The following is a 26,420-nucleotide window of genomic DNA, read 5'->3' as shown; positions in this document are numbered from 1 at the left end:
TCATTGAATATGTTTACCATTTCCCCACAGGTGTGAAACGATTAGGGCTATTCTCTTAAATGCAACATATAACATTTGAAGTAGAAAATGACTTTTAAGGATTGATATCAAAAGGCCCTTCATTCAGTGATATCAAAAAGATTATTCAACTAGGTTTGCTATTGAGGTCTGATGTTTAACAACTCTTAACCACATAAACACATTATGTCTGTAAGTTGCTCACAGGGTATAATGTTGCTTAGCAAATACAAAGTGACATCAAGATAGTTGAAGACAATAAATGTTTGTCTTCAATATGCAGAAAAAGATCCACAAACTGACCCAGAATCACATAAGGTAGCTCGGCATTATGCATTCTTTATTTCAAAAATTCCATTGTTATTTTAAAAGACAACTAGTGAGTGTATATATATAGATAGTTTCTTTCATCATTCAATAAATAACAGCTGTAAAATGCACAGAATGTCATGATTTCAATATATTTAGGAGAAAATGCTATTGTCTTTCATACCAAGGGCAACACTATATTGATGCTAAATTAAAAGAAGTCGTCCTTGTTTAAAAAAACAAACAAAAAAAAACACAATAAGATGCACAGATAGCAATAATATACATTTCTTTCTGCGCAAATCCATGTCACATCAGAGTGAGTTATTTCAGAGAGCTTTAAGCCGCCTCCTGTAGATCCACACAGTTCACCGGCTGGTGTGTTTACATCGATGGCCTTTTCTATTATAGGATCAAATGAATTATAGGATGAGAGGATGGAGGGGTCACACGTGCCTTGATGGACACAGCAGATGTGTTGAGATTGCACTGAGCCACACACACGACTACTTAACCAGCTCACACACTGACCAAACTGGCAGAGAATCCCCCCTCCAGTTCCTCCGGTCTGTCCAGGAAAACAAAATGTGCCTAAAGCCACAGCAAGTAATGAAACACATTTGGCAAGGATAAGGCTTAAACGTACACAGTCATCCTTCTTGCTTCCACAAAAGATCGTGTTGAAAAGTCGACCCCACGGCACGGGGAACACGGCAAGGATGCAGAGATGGAATGTCATCACAGAATCGGCGTCCGCCATCTTCCGCTCCTCATGTTCCGCTCCTCATGTTCCGTCACGGGGGAGGGCCTGGTCAGCCGCGGCCACCGGGGGCTGCTGCTGTGGGCAGCGGCGGCGGGGGGTTGGTGGGCTCAGAGTGCGTCCCCTTGCCTGGGGGCCAGTTCTCCCCGGGGGGTGGATGCGCGGGACGAGCCTCGGTCGTTGCTTTCAGAGCCGGACGTGTGGTTCTGCTGGTCCGAGCCCACGCTCGAGGTGGCCGTGGACGAGGAGGTGGAGGAGGAGCGCGTCTTCTCCTTAAAGTCTGTGATGATGACGGTCACGTTGCCCACGGTGATGGCCAGCTGCTGGGCACTGCTGCGATCGACGTTCTTCAGCCTGGGCCTGGCACAGAGGAACAAGAGCACATGGTCAACTACAGGCCATTTATACTGTACCTGCTGTACGCTGTGAACACCAGCAAAACATATGGCATTAAAATGGCATCACCTCCCATCATTTGTGAACAGGTTCTACAGTATTTTGTTTACATTGGATGTTGGTCAATCTGGAATTTAAAATGTGTCTTTCTTGCTTGCTGGCTTACAATAGGAGGCCAAGAGATGCAACTGCACTGTAAATGGGTCTGGAGGCTCAGAACCCCGACTGGATCAGTGATCAGGCAGAACGCTCACACTCAAGTGGAGTTAAGGATGGAGAACACGCTGGGCTAGAACTTTGCTATCTCTCTGGGGGTAGGGGGTGGGGGGGATCCACATCACACCCAGCAGAACATAAATCAACATGATGCCAAATGGGGGACCTACCGTGAGATGAGGCGGTTGTTCTTCTTTGCCGTTGACTTTCCTGATTTCACACTGTTCTTCTCACTAGGTAGCCCTTTATGAATTAACCGGGGTCTAGGTGCGGAAATAAAAAAAGACATTTAAATAGTCATAATGGCACATTACACATATTTTTTTAGGTTCAAGCACATCCTTATGTCATTATTTTTTCATATGCCATAATGGCATATTTTCATTCATATTCAATGGACAACATCCTGAATTTAATTGTCAATATTTCTATTTCATAGCCGTGTCAATAGTTTAGTTACTCTGCATGTTTAGTCACCAATGGCTTGATACTAGTTTGACACTTGATACGACTGCTTTAGAAGGAGTGATGAGTCGAGCACATACTTTGGTTTTTTGGCCGCAGGCTTTTTGATGGGCACTGGGCCTCCCTTGGCTGCACTGCTGTGTTTGTCCGGCTCGTTTTCCACCTTGTCCCTCTCCACCTTGTCCCTCTCGACCTTGTCCATTTCGACCTTGTCCATTTCGACCTTGTCCCTCTCGACCTTGTCCCTCTCGACCTTGTCCCTCTCGACCTTGTCCCTCTCGACCTTGTCCTTCTTGAGCGGATCCCGGATGGGATACGTGCTCTCCGGTTCCTGCTCTGGGGCCTCGGACCCAGCTAAGCTCCGGCGCTCTGGGTTCTGCTGGTTCTGCGGGTTCAGCGGGTTCTGCTGGTGCAGTGTGTGGGGCTTGTTGGGCCGCACCTTCTCCAGTCCTGCAGGGACAGGGCTCTCCCTGTCGGGCCAGACCCTCTCGGTCAGCGCTCTGTCCATCTCCCCGCGGGCCCGTGCCACCTCCCTGCCCCGCTCGCGATCACGCTCACGATCACGCTCACGATCACGCTCGCACTCCGCTTGGTGCTCGTCTCTGCCCCGTTCACTCTCGGCGCGGTGCTCGTCCACGCGGTGCTCGTCCACGCGGTGCGGCCGCTCGGTGCCAGTGTCGCTGTCTGGGTGGACACTGCTGAGGCGGTCGGAGTCCGAGTGGTCCGTATCCAGGTGCTCGTCGTCAGGCAGGTCCAGGTCGTGCCGGTCGCGGTCCAAGCGCTCCCTCCTCTCCTTCTTGGGTGGCGGGGGGGTGGCAAACTGCTGAGCCACCTGCTGGGCTACGAGCTGGGAGTTGATGCGCGGCTTCCTGGACCCACAGTCAGAGAGCACAGGAGAGAGCGCGTCAGACACAACCACTCCACACACACACACAAAACCAGTCCACACACACACACACACACACACACAACCACTCCACACACACACACAGTCAGAGAGCACAGGAGAGAGCGCGTCAGACACAACCACTCCACACACACACACACACACACACACAACCACTCCACACACACACACACACACACACACACACACACAGTCAGAGAGCACAAGAGAGAGTGCGTCAGACACAACCACTCCACACACACACACACACACACACAGTCAGAGAGCACAAGAGGGCGCGTCAGACACAACCAAAGATCCTTGATTACTAGCAAGATACAGCAGCGTTACTATGGGAGCAAAACGGGACAGTTCCGGTCTGCATAAGTGGGAGTGTCACCTTACGTCACTAAATAAACTTTCTCTCTTAATAAGCAATAAGAGCAGATAAACATAATTGTGTTGACAGTTTTATTGTCTATAATCATGTATGATACCAATGAATCATTCTTTAGGACATGATATGAATAATTTAATTAGTCATGTGAACTGAGCTAGCTAGCTAACGCTAGCTTAAAACGCTATACAAGTGGATGGGAATAGCTATGTGAAATCAGCCTAGAAAATCGCCACGTTTCATTTTCCATTGGTCTTATTACACTTTCTAACTTGAGAAGAGACAAGTTTTAAATAGGAAAATTAGTCACTTTTAAATGTGATGCTAGCAGGCGAGATGCTAATGGTCTAATCCGATTTGATGATCTATGCTAGGCTGGAGCTAAAAGTGATATCGCCAGAGAGAACGGCTGGATGAATTGGAGAAAGGTAAAAATCAATTTTTACGACCACTCCACACACGGCCACCTCTGCTCTCTAAGCGCCGCTGCCGTCCGACACCTTCTTAAGGACATTACTCACTGGAAGTAACACTTTACAAAACACAGTTCAGCTAAGCTCAGTCCTCTCAATTCCAACACGTGGAAGGGCAGCGCGACCCTGCCCAAAACTTCAATGCCTCTAACAATAAAAAAAGATGGTGCAGACAGACAGAGGCTCATTTCCAGCAAGTCCAAACTAAAGGAAAGGTCTCAGCTCTCACTGCCTTCGATGCCTTCATCGCCATGGCAGCTTCCTCTGGGTGGAATATCCCACAGAGAAGGGGTAAGGGACTTAAGCTCATTTCCCAATTGCCTTTCCCCACTAACGACACACGTAGCCTACATTATGGCTCATCAGCGTTCTAAAGGTTGCGCTTAGCGACAGGTGAATTGCCTTTCCCCACTAACGACACACGGCCTGTTGTACTCCCTCACGGTCATCCACAACGTGTCACAGATAAGGAATAATAGGAAAAGGAAAAACTAAATGAAGAGAGTGACGTCACTGCAAAGGGACACAAGAAGAGATAGCTGTGGAGAGCCGTGACATCACAGACAGATCTACCAGCTGAGGCTGCTGGCCCTGCCGCTCCTGACCGCTGGGTTGGGCTGTGGCCTGGACCTTCTACACCCAGCCATACAATCCTTCACCTGCACCCTCTACACCCAGCCATAGTCCTTCACCTGCACCCAGCCATACAGTCCTTCACCTGCCGCTTGGTGCGGGGTATATCGCCAGCGTCACTCACAACCAACCCATCAATCACAGTCCTCCAGCACAACTTGTGGGAAATAGACATATTGACATAATGACTGATCACCTCGACTCAAACTAAATTAGGTCAAGCTGGAGTGAGGCAGGTTAGGTCAAGCTGCAGTTTAAATTTCCATTAGACAACTAAATTGCATTACTCCCTGAATGTAAATAAAAAGACGAGTGGCCTGCACATGGCATTTACAGAGCTCATCTGTTAGCGCATAAACTGCCCATGTGTGAAGGAGGACTCCACTCCTGCTTGGTCATCTAACCTTGGGGGTCAGGAGGTCACTGAGGGTCAGTCAGCTAATTAGAAAGCTCCTGTTAAATTTAGGCTACATCCACCAGTCACCACTGGGGTGGCCTCAACGTCAGGCGTCACAGCAACCACACACACACACACACACACACACACGTTTCCCCTCTGTGTAACCGCACACAGTCCTTACCATAGTAGGATCATCCAATTATAGCAAAACCGCAGGGTGCCTCAGTTAGAAGAATATCTGTGGCATTTCAACTTCATTTCGAAAATGTATTTCAAAACACCTCTAACACTAGCAGAGTAAGAACAGTTGAGGCACAGAGAAGAAAGCGGGTAAGTTCCGGCTCGCAGGGTTCCAGAGTACCAACTAGGAGGCCGCCGGACTAGTGCAGAGGCTTCACCAGGGCTGTGTTCTAGACGTGGCGCTAAGGAGACACCAGCTCACATTCTTGATCTACCAGACTGTAAAGTGACAGCATTCTCTCTTTTCCTCACATTCCAGCAAAATGGGCTGAATCGCTATTCTCTCCCCACATTTCTCCCACACAGAGCACCTTTCTTCCCGCCACATTCTTTTTTCCCACCCAAAAGTGCTCTATTCCGATTGGCCTTTCCCACCCAAAAGTGCTCTATGTGCTCTATTCCGATTGGCCTTTCCCACCCAAAAGTGCTCTATTCTGATTGGCCTTTCCCACCCAAAAGCGCTCTATTCTGATTGGCCTTTCCCACCCAAAAGCGCTCTATTCTGATTGGCCACTAGGGGGGGACAAAAAATAATCTCTCAATATTTTTTGTGATTTTGACGATAACGATAATTAGTCAATATCCTTTAAAAGAAATTTGTAAAAGTCTGAGTTACTTTATAGCTCATTATTTATGAATAGCATCAATACAATAATAACAAATAACCTAACCTGTGACTTTTTAACCAAATCAACCAATGCATTGTCACTCTATGACACATTTCCAATTCTGCCCCCAGTTGTGTGTGTGGCAATGACATGGTCTAGCCAGCTACATTAGAGAAGATGAATAGCCCTAACAGTTTCCAAAGAGAAAGTCTGAAGCTGAAGTTCCCTTCAAAAACCTTTACTTAGGATTTACTGTAAAACTAAGCAGACCAACAGAGTACATCTCAGTCATTTCCTTCGAGGTTTTGTTTAAGAGAAATCATGTAGGCTAACATTCCAAGTTACAGAACAGAAATCCCATAGAGATGCTAACGGTTGGCATAATCGATATTAGAGCGAACTTCAGTCCATTTACAAAAGGGTTAGGTTAGGCCTACATGAGAAGAGTTATTGGTTTACCACTGACTATTAAAATACTCAAAGGCTAATGTTTTCTCTCCATATAATACCGTGTAGGAAAAAACGTGACTCATCAATGCTACTTGAACAGAAGTAGTCGCACAAAATCCCAAGTAGCCTACCAATCACTGCACAAAATCCCAAGTAGACTACCTCTAGCTGCACAAAATCCCAAGTAGCCTACCTCTCGCTGCACAAAATCCCAAGTAGCCTACCTCTCACTGCACAAAATCCCAAGTAGCCTACCTCTCACTGCACAAAATAAACATTAGGCGTGTGTGTGACAATGTGGACCCACTAGTAATCGTGTGACACTTGCTCTGCTGCAGCCAGAGGCTTCTCTGCATAGGCTACACCTCCTGGGTTTAGTGAATGTATGGGGTTTCAATGCATGTTTTTCGAGTGTGTTTTCCCCATAAGTAGGCCTAATTTAAATACTCGATAATGTAAATTTGCACATTGTTAAAACAACAATCATGATATTATCGCAGACGATATATATCGCCCACCCCTATTGCCCACCCAAAAACGCTCTATTCTGATTGGCCTTTCCCACCCAAAAGTGCTCTATTCTGATTGGCCTTTCCCACCCAAAAGCGCTCTATTCTGATTAGCCACCCAAAAGTGCTCTATTCAGATTGGCCTTTCCCACCCAAAAGTGCTCTATTCTGATTGGCCTTTCCCACCCAAAAGCGCTCTATTCTGATTAGCCACCCAAAAGTGCTCTATTCAGATTGGCCTTTCCCACCCAAAAGCGCTCAATTCTGATTGGCCTTTCCCTACCAAACAGACAAATACACATCTCTGGCATGGTGAGTGTCTCAAAACACACACACACACACACACACACACACACACACACACACACACACACACACACACACACACACACAACTGGGCCTCTCTGGTACGTAAATGGATAACAGGAAATCCCAGTGTTATTAGGAGGCTCCTACACTCTTGATTCACCTAATCATTTATTCATTCATCTATTCCTCTATCCATCCATCCACCCATCCATCCACCCAGTTTGGGCGCTCGAGTCGTGTCAGCTCAGAGCTATTTCTGGGTTGTGTGACTGCACTGTGATCATGAAATCCAACATGACTCAGGATTCCACTGCTGTAGTCCTCCTACTGTGATCATGAAATCCAACATGACTCAGGATTCCACGGCTGTAGTCCTCCTACTGTGATCATGAAATCCAACATGACTCAGGATTCCACTGCTGTAGTCCTCCTACCTCCACACAGCCAGCACTGGCGGCACAGACCTGATTACATCTCAAAACGGACATTTCAGGAACTAAAAACCTTCTCACACAACTATCTATCTATCTAAAATCCTTCTCTCACAACCTTTGAGTTGAGTTTCTTGTCCCACTTGTCACACTAAGTACTTGTCACTCTTGATGCCTTTCACAGATACTAAAATACTAAAATATATTTTTTTGTACAGATGCATGTAGACACACAGCAGGCTGATTCTAAAATCAGATTATGGGACCATTGTAAAGTGTAATCAGATTACGGGACCATTGTAAAGTGTAATGTATGTTCAGATTACGGGACCATTGTAAAGTGTAATGTATGTTCCTGCCTATTGCCTTTGTGTATTTCAGTCATGTAGCCAATTAAAGAACAGCCAATTTCAAAACTCTGAGTCTGATGACATGTTTGAATTCCAGCCATCACAGGACACCACTACCGTGTCACCGTGTCATTATGTCATTTCCATTCCATCCGTGTCATTATGTCATTTCGATTGCAATTATGATGCCTTTTGGATCTGAAGACATAGGCCTATCCAAGGACCTTCTGAGCAAATGGCTAGTAGTTACTGGACTAGTCTATGGTATGCCATTTCAATTCAGTTGGGTGCTTAGGCAACAATTAAATTAATCATTTAAATGCACATATGGCTATGGGGGGAAATATGACAATTCCACATCAGGCAACTCGTGGAATCTGCAAGGCTGTGAATTCAGGTTATTGTCAATGCAGGCTGATCAACAAGTCAAAATATTACCCAAAATAATCTATGGCTGATAGGTGTAACCAAGCAACCGACTGAAAACGTGCAGTAAAATGTCAAGGTCTGGTAACAATTTAAAAGAGGACACCGGCTTCTGTCTTACCTTGTGGATGTGCCTTTACGTACATCACACATACTGCACTTAAACGCCTCGGCACTATTTTTGAAGGTGCAGACGCTACAGTCCCAAAATCCGTCGTCAGCCGAGGGCTTGGCGTGTCTTTTTGGCCTGAGGAATTCGACACAATAGGCATCAGTTCATTTGAACACCAAATTGATTAATGAAATGGCAGGCTATTATTCTAACGCAGGAGAAAACACAAGAGCAACCCAAACCATTCATAAAAGCAGCCAGAACCTAAATTGTTGGCTGAAGACGGGAGCAATAATTGGTCTATCGATTAGTGGCCATGTCTACTAACTAGGTTATTCTAGCGCTCGCTGTCTGTCGGATTGTAGAAGACGATATGACACTTTCAGTAAAGTAGTCTACGACACGAATTTAAAGGGAACAGGCGAAGCGTGAGAATTTCCCTTTGTCTAAAGCGAATACCCGTCTACTGCTGAGGCAGCCTCCTGAATCCGCCATAGCTGAAGCCTAGCCTTCTGTTTTAAAATTAACTCCCAACAAGCGAAGGTATCCTAGTCTAAAATCAACCAACCAACCTCTATCATTACACATAAAGCATAAATAACGCTGATCCGCACTGAACGATACGAAAAGATTTGGTACCTGGTTGGGCTCTTCTTGTCGCCCATAGTGGAAAAGCTGTCTTCCAGCGGTGGGGGTACAGTGATTTACGGTGTAATGTCCGGGTGATACCGCTGCCGCTGCTCAACGCAGACTTGCACTCGGTGACCGACTAGGGGCAAGGCATCTTTTGGTCACGTGACCACGCATTCATCCAATCACAGTGTTACAGGGATTAAAAGTCCAGAATATGTGGTAATTAGGACCAGAATAAAAAAAAACAAGATACAGACATCCAAAGTTTTTATGTGTCATTAGGACTAGTTGCGAAACTTGACACTAATGGATAGCCTATCAGAATAGTTTAAAATCAAATATTTACTTAGAATATTGGATTATTTGTGTGGTCAACATCATCTGTGAATATAGGCTACATTTGACACAATTGTAAATATTCTGTTGTTCTTTTTGTTCGGTAGACACACACATGTTCCAGCATCTTACTTTCCCAGATGTTCACTTGGATAACGGTCACAAGATAGAACATCATAGAGAACAGCATAGAGATAGAACAACATAAAGAGTCACTAACTAAAAATGGAAGAGCACAAAAGTAAACATTCTTCTTTATAGGATCATATCTTATCTAGAATCTAGACAAGGCTATATAATAAAGGCTCATTGAACCACTGGGCAGTTGATGAAATTGAATATAAGCAACAGAATACCAATATCAAATAGTTGAACACACTCTCTATCTCTCTGTACATATCCATTAATTTAGTGTCATAACATTCTCATTAACATATTATTAAAAGAACACATTCTAGATTATGAAAAATCTGACAAAGACCTGTCATATGGAGCCAGTGTGTGTGTGTGTGTGTGTGTGTGAGAGAGTGTGTGTGTGTGTGTGTGTGTGTGCATGTGTGTGTGCGGCTGTGTGTGTGTGTGCGTGTGTGTGTGTGTGTGTGTGTATTTGTGAGTGTGCGTGTATTTGTGTGTGTGTGTGTATTTGTGTGTGTAGGTGTGTGTGTGTGTGTGTATTTGTGTGTGTGTGTGAGTAAAGACCTGTTATATGGAGCCTGTGTGTGTGTGTGTGTGCGTGCGTGTGTGTGTGTGTGTGTGTGTGTGTGTGTGTGTGTGTGTGTGTGTGTGTATCTGTGTGTGTGTGAGTAAAGACCTGTCATATGGAGTGTGTGTGTGTGTGTGTGTGTGTGTGTGTGTGTGAGTAAAGACCTGTCATATGGGGCCAGAGTGTGCAGCACTTCTTTACCTTTTGAACCTTTTGCCAGTAGCCAGCACCTCCATAAATTCAGTTGGTGTGTGTTACTACTTTTCATTCTAGATTTTGACACACATGATAGACAATTTTGACACAGGATATGTTACGCTACATTTAGTCACATTTAACATGGCTTTATTTGAATGGTACATTTCTTGGGGTTAACAATGGAAATGGCATGGTTTTACTGGACAGTAAAAAACAATGTAAAAGTAGTTTACTTATGCATGGAGTTATACAGAATATTATTTAGCTAAACACTAAAACAATTGTAACACTAGCAATGTTAGTGATGGAGGTTTGCAAGTCCATTAAAACAGCTCCTGTGAAAAAGTGCAGATTTAGTGTTTTTCAATAATTCTCTATATTATAATTATAACATTCAAACTGTGGATTATTTGAAATATACTGTAGTACCTGTTCCAGGTCTTTCTCTTCCTCCTCCATGTCAAAGGCAAGCTCTGTCTTGGCTCTGTGCATCTAAAACCCCAACACACAACTTAGTCAGTCATTGTGACCCATCCATCTAAAACCCCAACACACAACTTAGTCAGTCATTATGACCCATCCATCTAAAACCCCAACACACAACTTAGTCAGTCATTATGACCCGTCCATCTAAAACCCCAACACACAACTTAGTCAGTCATTATGACCTGTCCATCTAAAACTTAAAACCCGGATTGCTGCTACACACCTGGTTTTTAGATTTGTCATTTTTAACTAGGTGGCGCAGTATGGGATGTGCTGACTGGCCCCTTCAGGCCAACATACCAAACAAAGCTGGTTATCCTATAGGGCCCTACGCGGTTCTCCGTATGTTCACAGACTATATAGTATATAGTATAGTATACAGCAGGGCTCTATAATTGGACGTCATTTGTACTGGCCCTTTAAAAAAAATGTTTAATCTCTAGCAAGCGCATGAGCTGTTGTCCACTCTTGCATCTCTCGCTCGCTTTAGTCCTGCAGCCACTGTACCTCAGCCCATTGAACAAGTTAGGCTACATTACAATTCATTACATTTGTACGTAAGTTGAACCTAATAGTTCCATCGTTTCAACCTAAATTGGCACTACGTTGGAGTTTATGAACTACTAATATTTTACAGGTTGCACCACACAAATAGTTTCTGTCAACAATATCGCAAAAAAACACAGGCAGAATTTCTGCAAAACTTTGTGGAAAGGTGGAGCAGATCCGACTCAAAGGGAATTTCAAAGCATTTCTATATAGTAGCCTGGCTAATTTTTTCGCAACGATAGCGAAAACTTGGAGTCTCCCTGTGTCCATTTAGTGAATGATGAATTTGTGCATAGCCTAGGTGCTTGCCGATGTTCTTCATTTCTTTACGTTTTACAACATAAACAAATGCAATAATAGTCTAGTGAAGTCAGAAATGAGCTTGTCTAAAGGCCTCTTGGAAATCATGTGGCATGTTACATTAAATGCGCACTCAATTGCGATTAGAAGCAAAAAGTATCACTGATAGCCTAAGGAAGGTAAATTGCATATTTAAATGTGGCGACGGCAAAACATTTTGTGGTTAAAGTGAATCGTAAACTATAATAACCAAAGAAAGTAAAGGAGGCTGTGGTTTAACTAAATAACCGTGTTATTTACAGATTTCATTCCATATTAGCCACCAACAACCGGCTAATGATGGTGTTATGCATGTACAAAATCTCAGTCAGAAAATAAGATACAGTAATTATTAAAGATAATGCTCATGACACTTATTCATGTAATTTCTTGTCTGTCTTCCATATCAAAATGGCCATCCCATATGAATCTCTGCGTTTTGCCATACATTCATAATTCTTATGATGTGAAAATGTTATTGATCCGATCATTGTGAATGGGTTAATGGCTTTAAAGGTGGACTTGCCTTGTCCAGGGCGCTGGGTTAATTTAAGGTGGACTTGCCTTGTCCGGGTCGCTGGGTTAATTAAAGGTGGACCTGCCTGGTCCGGGGCGCTGGGTTAATTAAAGGTGAACTTGCCTGGTCCTGGGCGCTGGGTTAATGGCTTTAAAGGTGGACACTCCTGGTCCGGGGCGCTGGGTTAATTTAAGGTGGACTTGCCTGGTCCGGGACACTGGGTTAATAGCTTTAAAGGTGGACTTGCCTGGTCCAGGGTGCTGGGTTAATTTAAGGTGGACTTGCCTGGTCTGGGGTGCTGGGTTAATTTAAGGTGGACTTGCCTGGTCCGGGGCGCTGGGTTAATTTAAGGTGGACTTGCCTGGTCCGAGGCGCTGGGTTAAGTTAAGGTGGACTTGCCTGGTCCGAGGCGCTGGGTTAATTTAAGATGGACTTGCCTGGTCCGAGGCGCTGGGTTAAGTTAAGGTGGACTTGCCTGGTCCGAGGCGCTGGGTTAAGTTAAGGTGGACTTGCCTGGTCCGAGGCGCTGGGCGCGGCTGCCCGATGCTGTGAGGAGAGGATGGCGTCGTGCACCGAGAGGAAGAGGTGACCGCGTGTGATGCTGCCGTCCTCAAACACTCCACCTGCCTCCAGCTCCTCATACACCTGAGCTACATGAACCCACACACACACACACAAACACACATGTACACACACACATGCACACATGCACACGCACACATGCACACGCACATACACACATGCACACATACGCACACACACACATGCACACACACACAGACACACACACACACACACACACGCACACATGCACACACAATTTCCAGGTATGCTATTATATTCCATATAAATAATGGGTTCAGAAGGCCGTTGGATATGCGTTTATGTGCTGTTCTTATGTTAAAACATATAAGGCCATTGGATATGCGTTTATGTGCTGTTCCTATATTAAAACATATAAGGCCATTGGATATGCGTTTATGTACTGTTCTTATGTTAAAACGTATAAGGCCATTGGATATGTGTTTATATGCTGTTCTTATGTACTGTTCTTATGTTAAAACATATAAGGCCATTGGATATGTGTTTATGTACTTTTCTTATGTTAAAAAGCCCAATTATGACCAGATGTAGATTTGTATGAAAGCAGGGCTTACCTTGTACGTTGGCCAGGTAAAAGCTGATGCCCAACATCTCATAACTCTTCTTCATCTGCATATTCAAAACAGACACCTCACATCAGTTGCACTCAATGGTTTAGACTAGAAAACAGTCTGGCTCTTGAGTTAGACTAGAAAACTTCAACAATCTGGCTCTTTAGACTTCTAGAGAACTTCAACAGTTTGGCTCTTTAGACTAGAGAACTTCAACAGTCTGGCTCTTTAGACTATTAGAGAACATCAACAGTCTGGCTCTTTAGACTAGAGAACTTCAACAGTTTGGCTTTTTAGACTACTAGAGAACGTCAACAGTCTGGCTCTTTAGACTAGAGAACTTCAACAGTCTGGCTCTTGATTTAGACTAGAGAACTTCAACAGTTTGGCTCTATAGACTAGAGAACTTCAACAGTCTGGCTCTTTAGACTAGAGAACTTAAGCAGTCTGGCTCTTTAGACTACTAGACAACATCAACAGTCTGGCTCTTTATACTAGAGAACTTCAACAGTCTGGCTCTTTAGACTAGAAAACGTCAACAGTCTGGCTCTTTAGATGACTAGAGAACTTCAACAGTTTGGCTCTTTAGACTAGAAAACTTCAACAGTCTGGCTCTTGATTTAGACTAGAAAACTTCAACAGTCTGGCTCTTGATTTAGACCAGAGAACTTCAACAGTCTGTCTCTTTAGACTAGAGAACTTCAACAGTCTGGCTCTTGATTTAGACTAGATAACTTCAACAGTTTGGCTCTTGATTTAGACCAGAGAACTTCAACAGTCTGTCTCTTTAGACTAGAGAACTTCAACAGTCTGGCTCTTGATTTTGACTAGAGAACTTCAACAGTTTGGCTATTTAGACTGGAGAACTTCAACAGTCTGGCTCTTTATTCTAGAGAACTTCAACAGTCTGGCTCTTTAGACTAGAGAACTTCAACAGTCTGGCTCTTGATTTAGACTAGAGAACTTGATTTATACTAGAGAACAGTCTGGCTCTTTAGACTAGAGAACTTCAACAGTGTGGCTCTTTAGACTAGAGCACTTCAGCAGTCTGGCTCTTTAGACTACTAGAGAACATCAACAGTTTGGCTCTTTAGACTAGAGAACTACAACAGTCTGGCTCTTTAGACTTCTAGAGAACTTCAACAGTTTGGCTCTTTAGACTAGAGAACTTCAACAGTTTAGCTTTTTAGACTACTAGAGAACGTCAACAGTCTGGCTCTTGATTTAGACTAGAGAACTTCAACAGTTTGACTCTTTAGACTAGAGAACGTCAACAGTCTGGCTCTTTAGACTGGAGAACTTCAACAGTCTGGCTCTTCACAGTCTGGCTCTTTAGACTAGAGAACTTCAACAGTCTGGCTCTTGATTTAGACTAGAGAACTTCAACAGTCTGGGTCTTTAGACTAGAGAACTTCAACTAAAGGACTTCAACAGTCTGGCTCTTTAGACTAGAGAACGTCAACAGTCTGGCTCTTGAGTTAGACTAGAGAACTTCAACAGTTTGGCTCTTTAGACTGGAGAACTTCAACAGTGTGGCTCTTTAGACTAGAGCACTTCAGCAGTCTGGCTCTTTAGACTACTAGAGAACATCAACAGTTTGGCTCTTTAGACTAGAGAACTACAACAGTCTGGCTCTTTAGACTTCTAGAGAACTTCAACAGTCTGGCTCTTTAGACTAGAGAACGTCAACAGTCTGGCTCTTGAGTTAGACTAGAGAACTTCAACAGTTTGGCTCTTTAGACTGGAGAACTTCAACAGTCTGGCTATTTAGACTAGAGAACTTTAACAGTCTGGCTCTTGATTTAGACTAGAGAACTTCAACAGTCTGGCTCTTGATTTAGACTACAGAACTTCAACAGTCTGGCTCTTGATTTAGATTAGAGAACTTCAACAGTCTGGCTCTTGATTTAAACTAGAGAACTTCAACAGTCTGGCTCTTGATTTAGACTAGAGAACTTCAACAGTTTGGCTCTATAGACTAGAGAACTTCAACAGTCTGGCTCTTTAGACTAGAGAACTTAAGCAGTCTGGCTCTTGATTTAGACTAGAGAACATCAACAGTTTGGCTCTTTAGACCAGAGAACTTCAACAGTTTGGCTCTTTGTTTAGACAAGAGAACTTCAACAGTCTGGTTCTTGATTTAGACTAGAGAACTTCAACAGTTTGGCTTTTGATTTAGACTTGAGAACTTCAACAGTGTGGCTCTTTAGACTAGAGAACTTCAACAGTCTGGCTCTTTAGACTACTAGAGAACTTCAACAGTCTGGCTCTTGATTTAGACTAGAGAACTTGATTTATAGTAGATAACAGTCTGGCTCTTTAGACTACTAGAGAACATCAACAGTTTGGCTCTTTAGACTAGAGAACTACAACAGTCTGGCTCTTTAGACTTCTAGAGAACTTCAACAGTCTGGCTCTTTAGACTAGAGAACGTCAACAGTCTGGCTCTTGAGTTAGACTAGAGAACTTCAACAGTTTGGCTCTTTAGACTGGAGAACTTCAACAGTCTGGCTATTTAGACTAGAGAACTTTAACAGTCTGGCTCTTGATTTAGACTAGAGAACTTCAACAGTCTGGCTCTTGATTTAGACTACAGAACTTCAACAGTCTGGCTCTTGATTTAGATTAGAGAACTTCAACAGTCTGGCTCTTGATTTAGACTAGAGAACTTCAACAGTTTGGCTCTATAGACTAGAGAACTTCAACAGTCTGGCTCTTTAGACTAGAGAACTTAAGCAGTCTGGCTCTTGATTTAGACTAGAGAACATCAACAGTTTGGCTCTTTAGACCAGAGAACTTCAACAGTTTGGCTCTTTGTTTAGACAAGAGAACTTCAACAGTCTGGTTCTTGATTTAGACTAGAGAACTTCAACAGTTTGGCTTTTGATTTAGACTTGAGAACTTCAACAGTGTGGCTCTTTAGACTAGAGAACTTCAACAGTCTGGCTCTTTAGACTACTAGAGAACTTCAACAGTCTGGCTCTTGATTTAGACTAGAGAACTTGATTTATAGTAGATAACAGTCTGGCTCTTTAGACTACTAGATAACTTCAACAGTTTGGCTCTTTAGACTAGAGAACTTCAACAGTCTGGCTCTTTAGACTACTAGAGAACTTCAACAGTCTGGCTCTTTATTCTAGTTCTTCCAGAGCGGGGTTGTACATTCAGTTTGTTTAGTAGCCCCAAGCCCTGCAGCACCACAGCCCTGCGTGCGTCAGGAGACATGGTGTGGAGTGGTCAGCACTGAGAGGATAAGCGGGTTCACTTGAGAGGGGCGAGGATGGTAACGTTCACCTTGGTGAGAACTTTGATGCCCATCAGGTCGATGAAGCTGACTCCTGCCAGGTCCAGGACAAGAGTGTGGAAGGGTACAGGATGCGTTTCCATGGTGATGGGAGAAGGGGGTTGAGAGCTGGCGCGCTGGTCAGTCTGGTCCGTGTCATCGCAGTGGAAGTTTACGTAACTGGTGGGCGTGGTCTGCTCGTCCAGGTGAAAGTCTTGCTGGAGCTGTAGCTGTGACGTGGTCTACATCAGAGTCACCAAGGGACACACACACACACACACACACATACACACACACACACATACACACACACACACACACACACACACACACACACACACACATCAGCAACACGGAGAGGACCAAACACACACACACACACACACACACACACACACACACATACACGCACACACATACAGACATACGCACACACACACATACACACATACACACACACACACACACACACACACACATACACACACACACACACACACACACACACACACATCAGCAACACGGAGAGGACCAACACACACACACACACACACACACACACACACACACACACACACACACACACACATACACACACACACACACATACGCACACACATACAGACATACGCACACACACACACACACACACACACACACACACAGCATTATTTCAGAGCCATAACATGCAAGACAAGAATGTGAGTGGTGTGACGGATAAGATGGAACATAATGGTTTTCGGTCCTCTCAGACCTTCACCTGTGGCTTCATGAACAAGAGGGAACCTACAGTTCGTCTCCTCTCCACGTTCTCCGCGTTCTCCTGCAGCTTCAACTCTCTCGTCTGCTTCTTCAGGAACTTCTTTCTGGCCAGGAGGAGCTTGCCTGGGTCCAGTCCAGTCTACAATCACACATGGACATACAGAATCTATAATCACACATGGACATAAAGAATCTATAATCACACATGGACATACAGAATCTATTTGTACTAGATATGGAATACAGAATCTATATGTACTAGATATGGTATATAGAATCTATATGTACTAGATAAGGTATATAGAATCTATATGTACTAGATATGGTATATAAATATATATTTTTTAAAAGGTCTGATATTTCAAAAAACCTGAAAGAGCACTGAAACACACTTAGTGCCTGGTTTACCTTTTTGATGACCTTTTGACGGAATATATCAGCATTGGCAAAGTAGAGAGGAGAGCAATAGCAAACTATTTTCACTCCAGACAGAGACTGCACCTGCAGAATCACACCAATAATGGCCATCACTGAAATGTGGGATATCATAAATGCTCTCATTGAGGCTTTGGGCAGGACAAACCAAGACATACTTTACTGTAGACTTTGGGATTTTTGTAGATGTCTGTGTCCATTATCTGACCCACCTCGGACCCATTCCGACTGAGATTTAATCATAAAAAAATGATATCAGTTGATGAGACCATGTGAAATAGAAATGTGAGATTGAAATCCAGATGATGTTAATGTAAGAATTTACACACACACACACACACACACACACACACACACACACACACACACACACACACAGACACGCAGCTGAACCATGTGAAATAACTGCAGGGCTTGAAATCCAGATGATGTTGATGTAAGAATTTACAGTGCAAGTCTAACTTAGACTTCAGGAGGCCATGGACTCAGATAATAAAGAAAACTAAACTAGTAAACTAGCATAACTAAGAAAACATTTACCAGTAAGTGTCTTTTAGTGTATTTCTCATTTCAACAGAAATGTCTTTTAAATTATTAAGAATAATATAATGAAAATCTTAAATGTGCAACAAAATTTGTGTTGATACATATGGACGTCCTCCCAACTCACAACTGAGTCTGAAAGATGACCACCAGGATAGAAAACCCAACTCCAACAGCCACACCATACGGTAAGCTCAGGAAGAACGTGGCCAGGAAGGACACGACCCAGACGCACTGCAACAGAGAGAGAGGTGTGTTCAACAAGCACCGCACAGTGCGACCCAGACGCACTGCAACAGAGAGAGAGGTGTGTTCAATAACTAGCGCACAGTGCGACCCAGACGCACTGCAACAGAGAGAGAGGTGTGTTCAATAACTCAGCACAGTACAGCGACCCAGACGCACTGCAACAGAGAGAGAGGTGTGTTCAATATCCAGCGCACAGTGCGCACTCCAGACGACTGCAACAGAGAGAGAGGTGTGTTCAATAATTCAGCGACAGTGCGACCCAGACGCACTGGAACAGAGAGAGAGGTGTGTTCAATAACCAGACAGCGACACCCAGGCCCACTGGAACAGAGAGAGGTGTGTTCAACAAGAGAGAGAGGTGTGTTCAATGCAACAGAGAGAGAGAGGTGTTCAACACGCAGACAGCAAAAGGTGTGTTCAATAACTAGCGCACAGTGCGACCCAGACGCACTGCAACAGAGAGAGAGGTGTGTTCAATAACTAGCGCACAGTGCGACCCAGACGCACTGCAACAGAGAGAGAGGTGTGTTCAATAACTAGCGCACAGTGTGACCCAGACGCACTGCAACAGAGAGAGGTGTGTTCAATAACTAGCGCACAGTGTGACCCAGACGCACTGCAACAGAGAGAGAGGTGTGTTCAATAACTAGCGCACAGTGCGACCCAGACGCACTGGAACAGAGAGAGAGGTGTGTTCAATAACTAGCGCACAGTGCCACCCAGACGACGACTGGAACAGAGAGAGAGGTGTGTTCATAATTCTAAGCGACAGTGCCACTCCAGACGCACTGGAACAGAGAGAGGTGTGTTCAATAAGCACCGCATTGAAAGTGCTCCAGACGACTGCAACAGAGAGAGAGGTGTGTTCAATAACTAGCGACAGTGCACCCAGACGCGACTGGAACAGAGAGAGAGGTGTGTTCAATAACTAGCGCACAGTGCGACCCAGACGCACTGGAACAGAGAGAGAGGTGTGTTCAATAACTAGCGCACAGTGCGACCCAGACGCACTGGAACAGAGAGAGAGGTGTGTTCAATAAGCACCGCACAGTGTGACCCAGACGCAAAGGTGTGTTCAATAAGCAGCGCACAGTACGACCCAGACGCAAAGGTGTGTTCAATAACTAGCGCACACTGTGCTAGCTAACATGTTTCTCTGGTCTTCCACGACTGTTTGTAGCTCATCTCAAACTGATATAAGATACTTACAGACACAAAGGAGAAGATGCAAGTCGAGGGACACGACTTGCTAGATTACGAGGGCTTTCATCTAATCTAATGATTGGCCGGAATAAGTAATGAGCTATTTCTAGAAAATACTGGCTTGTGTTTCAGACCAGGACAAATACAGGTGATTAAGCACAATTTGGTTTCTGATCTTGCATCCATTGTTGCCCAAATGAAGGCTTTCCTCACACTCCCCACCAAGTGGACGTAGCGACTCACACACTCCAGCTTGCTCTTCTTCCACAGGTAAAAGGGGTCAGACAGCTGCAGCAGTGTGTTCTTCAGGTTGACTGCAATTAGGGCTCCAAGAACAGACTGAAACCGTGTAAAAGGACACAGACACCCGTAGCAATGACTGGTTTTGATATGGCCTCACATGGCTTTAAGAACACACAGTGGCCAGGCTCATGAGCAAATGTCCAGTGCAGACCAGGGTCCAGAGGATACTCACTTTGGGCAACGGTTTGAGGAAGGCCCCCAACGCCAGCATGGTAACCATGACAACCAGCATTACACACAGACTGGCAAACTGAGAGTGAAGACAACACACACACACACACACACACATCATAATAATACACACATCACAACACTCACACATCATAATAATACACACATCACAACACACATCATAATAATACACACATCACAACACTCACACATCATAATTATACACACATCACAACACTCACACATCATAATAATACACACATCACAACACACATCATAATAATACACACATCACAACACTCACACATCATAATAATACACACATCACAACACACATCATAATAATACACACATCACAACATACACACATCATAATAATACACACATCACAACACACATCATACTAATACACACGTCATAATACACACGTCATAATAATACACACGTCATAATAATACACACATCATAATAATAACTCTGTGTCATTCCTTAATTAAAGGTGCTGTGTTAGTACACTAGCATCACTACTGTCCTCATTACTTAAGCATTATCTGTGATATTTTGCCTAATCATTTTAGATGTGATATTTAGTGTGGTACTCTCCTGGTGTGTTCTGGCCCAAATATGTCACTTCTGTAATGTAGCTTTGCAACTCACTGACCTGGGAGGAGCCGCCCGCACTGTCCACAGCCAGCGTGACGGACAGGGCGCAGCAGATCACATGGATCTTAAAAAATGACCCCAGGAAGTTACTGCAGCCCAGAGCCAGCATCTCCTGCAGAGACAAACGGACAGTGCAGTGGATCCCTTTAAGATCCACCCAGAGACAAACAGACAGTGCAGTGGATCCCTTTAAGATCCATCTGAATGATACAATCTCAACACAGTTCAGCATAGACAACACTCTTGTACAGGTGTGTATAGACACGCAAGCACATGTGTCTGGGTGTACAGGTATGTACAGTATAGACGCACAAACCCATGTGTCTGGGTGTACAGGTATGTATAGACACACAAGCCTGCTGGGTGTACAGGTGTGTATAGACACACAAGCCTGCTGGGTGTACAGGTATGTATAGACACAAGCCCATGTGTCTGGGTGTACAGGTGTGTATAGACACACAAGCCTGCTGGGTGTACAGGTGTGTATAGACACACAAGCCTGCTGGGTGTACAGGTGTGTATAGACACACAAGCCTGCTGGGTGTACAGGTGTGTATAGACGCACAAGCCCATGTGTCTGGGTGTACAGGTGTGTATAGACACACAAGCCTGCTGGGTGTACAGGTATGTATAGACACAAGCCTGCTGGGTGTACAGGTGTGTATAGACACACAAGCCTGCTGGGTGTACAGGTGTGTATAGACGCACAAGCCCATGTGTCTGGGTGTACAGGTGTGTATAGACACACAAGCCTGCTGGGTGTACAGGTATGTATAGACACAAGCCTGCTGGGTGTACAGGTGTGTATAGACACACAAGCCCATGTGTCTGGGAGAGGAGCCGTGTTCGCACCTGGTTTGGGTCCACATCGTAGCCGTGTTTAGCTGCCAGAGTCCGCCCCATGGCCAGGGTGACGACGTAGCCCACGATGGCGAGAGAGAACGCAGTACTCAGCATCTCGTCCCACTCAGACGCCGCGGGCAACACGGGCACAGGAAACCTACAAAACGAGCAGACATGGGCAACATGGGCTGGGGCCCCACTCCAGACATGGGCACAGGGCAACACGGGCACAGGGCACCTACAAAACGAGCAGACATGGGCAACATGGGCACAGGGCACCTACAAAACGAGCAGACATGGGCACAGGGCAACACGGGCACAGGGCACCTACAAAACGAGCAGACATGGGCAACATGGGCACAGGGCACCTACAAAACGAGCAGCAACACGGGCACAGGGAGCCTACAAAACGAGCAGACATGGGCAACACGGGCACAGGGAGCCTACAAAACGAGCAGCAACACGGGCACAGGGCAACACGGGCACAGGGCACCTACAAAACGAGCAGACATGGGGCATGGGCTGGGGCATGGGCACACGGGCTGGGGCACCTACAAAAACAGCAACCAGCAACATGGGCACGGACTGGGGCACCTACAAACAAAACAACGGACTGGGGCACCACAAAACGAGCAACATGGGCAACACGGCACTGGGGCACCTACAAAACGAGCAGCAACACGGGCATGGGCGGACTGGGGCACTAAAAAACAACAACAGCAGTAACATGGGCAACACGGGCTGGGGCACCTACAAAACGAGCAGCAACATGGGCAACACGGGCACAGGGCACCTACAAAACGAGCAGCAACATGGGCAACATGGGCACAGGGCACCTACAAAACGAGCAGCAACATGGGCAACACGGGCACAGGCACCAGGGCAAAGGACAAGGCAGCAGCAGGGGCAACAAGCATGGAGCAACATGGGCTGGGGCACCTACAAAACGAGCAGCAACATGGGCAACACGGGCACAGGGCACCTACAAAACGAGCAGCAACATGGGCACAGGGCACCTACAAAACGAGCAGCAACATGGGCAACATGGGCACAGGGCACCTACAAAACGAGCAGCAACATGGGCAACACGGGCACAGGGAGCCTACAAAACGAGCAGCAACATGGGCAACACGGGCACAGGGCACCTACAAAACGAGCAGCAACATGGGCAACATGGGCACAGGGCACCTACAAAACGAGCAGCAACATGGGCAACACGGGCACAGGAAACCTACAAAACGAGCAGCAACACGGGCACAGGGCACCTACAAAACGAGCAGCAACATGGGCACAGGGCACCTACAAAACGAGCAGCAACATGGGCACAGGGCACCTACAAAACGAGCAGTAACATGGGCACAGGGCACCTACAAAACGAGCAGCAACATGGGCACAGGGCACCTACAAAACGAGCAGCAACATGGGCACAGGGCACCTACAAAACGAGCAGCAACATGGGCACAGGGCACCTACAAAACGAGCAGACATGGGCACAGGGCAACACGGGCACAGGGCACCTACAAAACGAGCAGCAACATGGGCACAGGGAGCCTACAAAACGAGCAGCAACATGGGCACAGGGCACCTACAAAACGAGCAGCAACATGGGCACAGGGAGCCTACAAAACGAGCAGCAACATGGGCAACACGGGCTGGGGCACCCACCTAAAAAAGCGAGCAGCAACATGGGCTGGGGCACCTACAAAACGAAAGCAGCAACATGGGCTGGGGCACCTACAAACGAGCAACAACATGGGCACTGGGGCACTACAAAGCGAGCAGCAACATGGGCTGGGAACCTACAAAACGCAGTTAAACATGGGCACAGGGCACTACAAAACGAGCAGCAACATGGGCACAGGGAACCTACAAAACGAGCAGCAACATGGGCACAGGGCACCTACAAAACGAGCAGCAACATGGGCACAGGGCACCTACAAAACGAGCAGCAACATGGGCACAGGGCACCTACAAAACGAGCAGCAACATGGGCACAGGGACACCTACAAAACGAGCAGCAACATGGGCACAGGAAACCTACAAAACGAGCAGCAACATGGGCACAGGGCACCTACAAAACGAGCAGCAACATGGGCAAAGGGAACCTACAAAACGAGCAAGCAACATGGGCTGGGGAACCTACAAAACGAGGCAGCAACATGCCACCTACAAACTGGGCAACCTGGGGAACCTACAAAACGAGCAGTAACATGGGCACAGGGAACCTACAAAACGAGCAGTAACATGGGCACAGGGCACTACAAAACGAGCAGTAACATGGGCACAGGGAACCTACAAAACGAGCAGTAACATGGGCACAGGGAACTACAAAACGAGCAGTAACATGGGCACAGGGAACCTACAAAGCGGAGCAGTAACATGGGCTGGGGAACCTACAAAACGAGCAGTAAACATGGGCTGGGGCACTACAAAACGAGCAGCAACATGGGCTGGGGAACCTACAAAGCGAGCAGCAACAACATGGGCACAGGGGAACCTACAAAACGAAAGCAGTAACATGCTGGGGAACCACAAAAGCGAGCAGTAACATGGGCTGGGAACCAAAACGAGCAGTAACATGGGCTGGGGCACTACAAACGAGCAGTAACATGGGCACAGGGAACTACAAAACGAGCAGTAACATGGGCACAGGAAACCTACAAAACGAGCAGTAACATGGGCACAGGAAACCTACAAAACGAGCAGCAACATGGGCACAGGGAACCTACAAAACGAGCAGGTAACATGGGCACAGGGAACCAAAACGAGCAGTAACATGGGCATAGGAAACCAAAACGAGTGGGTAACATTGGCACAGGCAACCTACAAAACGAGCGAGTAACATTGGCACAAGGAACCTACAAAATCAGTTGGAGATTTCACATTTCAGTGAACAATCAGAAATGATAAATCTGCACTTTCTCTCACAGCTTCAAAACTATGGTACACCAGACACTACTATTGAGATGTCGTAGTACTAATTCGACGTAACACAGATGACAGAACCTTGCTTGATAACCCCAGTGACGTGCTCACAAGGGCTGCTCTGTTGATGGTGTCTGTGCTCACGAGGGCTGCTCTGTTGATGATGTCTGTGCTCACGAGGGCTGCTCTGTTGATGATGTCTGTGCTCACGAGGGCTGCTCTGTTGATGATGTCTGTGCTCACAAGGGCTGCTCTGTTGATGGTGTCTGTGCTCCGAGGGCTGCTCTGTTGATGGTGTCTGTGCTCCACGAGGGCTGCTCTGTTGATGATGTCTGTGCTAACAAGGGCTGCTCTGTTGATAGGGCTGCTCTGTTGATGGTGTCTGTGCTCACGAGGGCTGCTCTGTTGATGATGTCTGTGCTCACAAGGGCTGCTCTGTTGATGGTGTCTGTGCTCACGAGGGCTGCTCTGTTGATGGTGTCTGTGCTCACGAGGGCTGCTCTGTTGATGATGTCTGTGCTAACAAGGGCTGCTCTGTTGATAGGGCTGCTCTGTTGATGGTGTCTGTGCTCACGAGAGCTGCTCTGTTGATGATGTCTGTGCTCACGAGAGCTGCTCTGTTGATGGTGTCTGTGCTCACGAGAGCTGCTCTGTTGATGATGTCTGTGCTCACGAGAGCTGCTCTGTTGATAATAATAATAATAATAATAATAATAATAATAATAAGCTTTATTTGTATAGCACCTTTCATACACAGAATGCAGCTCAAAGTGCTTTACATGTGAAGCATGTAACACAATAATAGTCAGTCAGTCATTATCAATCACTTTTCTTTGCTGTTTATGATCTACTCAGCAACATATCAAAAATATAGAAAATGACGTCATAAGACTGGCAGCCTTAACCCTCTTACCCCCCACAAGCACGCCATATGGCAACTGTGGCAAGGAAAAACTCCCATATTCCAGGAAGAAACCTTGAGCAGAACCTGACTTAATAGGGGAGCCCATCTGCTTCTGGCTGGCTAAGCCCTCAATAGTAGCAGATGTAGAATAATCTGAAAATGTAGTCTACAGGATAAGATGAGTTAACTAAAAGCTTTCTTGTACAGGTATGTTTTCAGATCTTTTTAAAAAATATTTACTGAACTCACCTGCTTGATGTACAGAGGCAGGGTGTTCCATAGTTTGGGGCATAATGGATAAAGCACTTAGCTTCTCCACTTTGTTTGTGGAGCACTTTGGATACGATTAAAAGATTAGAATTGGATGATCTAAGTTTCCTTTGTGGTTGATAAGATATTAAAAGCTCAGAGATATATGAAGGTGCTATGCCATTCAGAGCTTTGTAAGTAATTAACATAACCTTAAAATCAATTCTATAGGAAATAGGGAGCCAGTGCAGTTCAGCCAACACAGGGGTGATGTGTTCTCTCTTCTTAGTCTTAGTTAAAAGTCTAGCCGCAGAGTTCTGTATGAGTGCCAATTTCTTTAGATGTTTTTTGGGAAGACCAGTGAAAAGTGTATTGCAGTAGTCTAACCTGCTAGTGATAAAGGCGTGAATTAGTTTTTCTGCATCTTGTTGAGTTAAAAAGGGCCGCACTTTGGCAATGTTTCTCAAGTGGAAATAGGCTGTCTGAGTAACGTTACTGATTTGGGGCTTAAAACTTAACTCTGCATCTAAGATGACACCGAGGCTTGTTACTTTTGATTTGACCTGGTGTGCCAAGTTCCCCAG

At 45.5% G+C, this 26,420-nt stretch overlaps 2 protein-coding genes across 4 annotated transcripts in view; both read right to left on the bottom strand.

Annotated features, from left to right (window-relative positions):
- Positions 1-1,188: 1,188 nt before the first annotated feature.
- Positions 1,189-9,175, bottom strand: rybpa (RING1 and YY1 binding protein a). Of its 3 annotated transcripts, none has more exons than XM_048241766.1 (5): positions 9,028-9,175; positions 8,398-8,523; positions 2,245-3,039; positions 1,870-1,962; positions 1,189-1,447 (listed from the first exon to the last, which is right to left on the bottom strand). In XM_048241766.1, exons 1-5 carry the CDS (start codon positions 9,051-9,053, stop codon positions 1,198-1,200), a joined length of 1,290 nt encoding a protein of 429 aa, XP_048097723.1. In that variant the 5' UTR covers positions 9,054-9,175; the 3' UTR covers positions 1,189-1,197. The 3 variants fall into 3 exon arrangements, with proteins under 3 accessions (XP_048097723.1, XP_048097724.1, XP_048097725.1); XM_048241767.1 differs by having other exon boundaries at positions 2,245-3,033; positions 9,028-9,172; XM_048241768.1 differs by lacking the exon at positions 8,398-8,523 and having other exon boundaries at positions 2,245-3,033; positions 9,028-9,166.
- A 1,223-nt stretch (positions 9,176-10,398) lies between these two features.
- The window catches only part of LOC125293683 (solute carrier family 26 member 9-like), a 45,970-nt gene continuing 29,948 nt past the window's right edge, over positions 10,399-26,420 (bottom strand). Inside the window, exons 8-20 of the mRNA XM_048241758.1 lie at positions 21,768-21,915; positions 20,914-21,027; positions 20,254-20,331; positions 20,022-20,117; positions 18,454-18,560; positions 17,942-18,011; positions 17,757-17,849; positions 17,377-17,487; positions 16,598-16,828; positions 13,307-13,361; positions 12,663-12,799; positions 10,688-10,750; positions 10,399-10,593 (exon numbers count right to left, since the gene is read on the bottom strand). Coding sequence (XP_048097715.1) covers positions 10,582-10,593; positions 10,688-10,750; positions 12,663-12,799; positions 13,307-13,361; positions 16,598-16,828; positions 17,377-17,487; positions 17,757-17,849; positions 17,942-18,011; positions 18,454-18,560; positions 20,022-20,117; positions 20,254-20,331; positions 20,914-21,027; positions 21,768-21,915 — 1,315 coding nt within the window. The 3' untranslated portion in view covers positions 10,399-10,581. The remainder of the gene's footprint in view (positions 10,594-10,687; positions 10,751-12,662; positions 12,800-13,306; positions 13,362-16,597; positions 16,829-17,376; positions 17,488-17,756; positions 17,850-17,941; positions 18,012-18,453; positions 18,561-20,021; positions 20,118-20,253; positions 20,332-20,913; positions 21,028-21,767; positions 21,916-26,420) is intronic.

The sequence above is a fragment of the Alosa alosa genome, chromosome 4 (assembly GCF_017589495.1).
Source record: "Alosa alosa isolate M-15738 ecotype Scorff River chromosome 4, AALO_Geno_1.1, whole genome shotgun sequence".
NCBI lineage: Eukaryota > Metazoa > Chordata > Actinopteri > Clupeiformes > Clupeidae > Alosa > Alosa alosa.
This window is presented reverse-complemented; position numbering and strand designations above follow the sequence as displayed.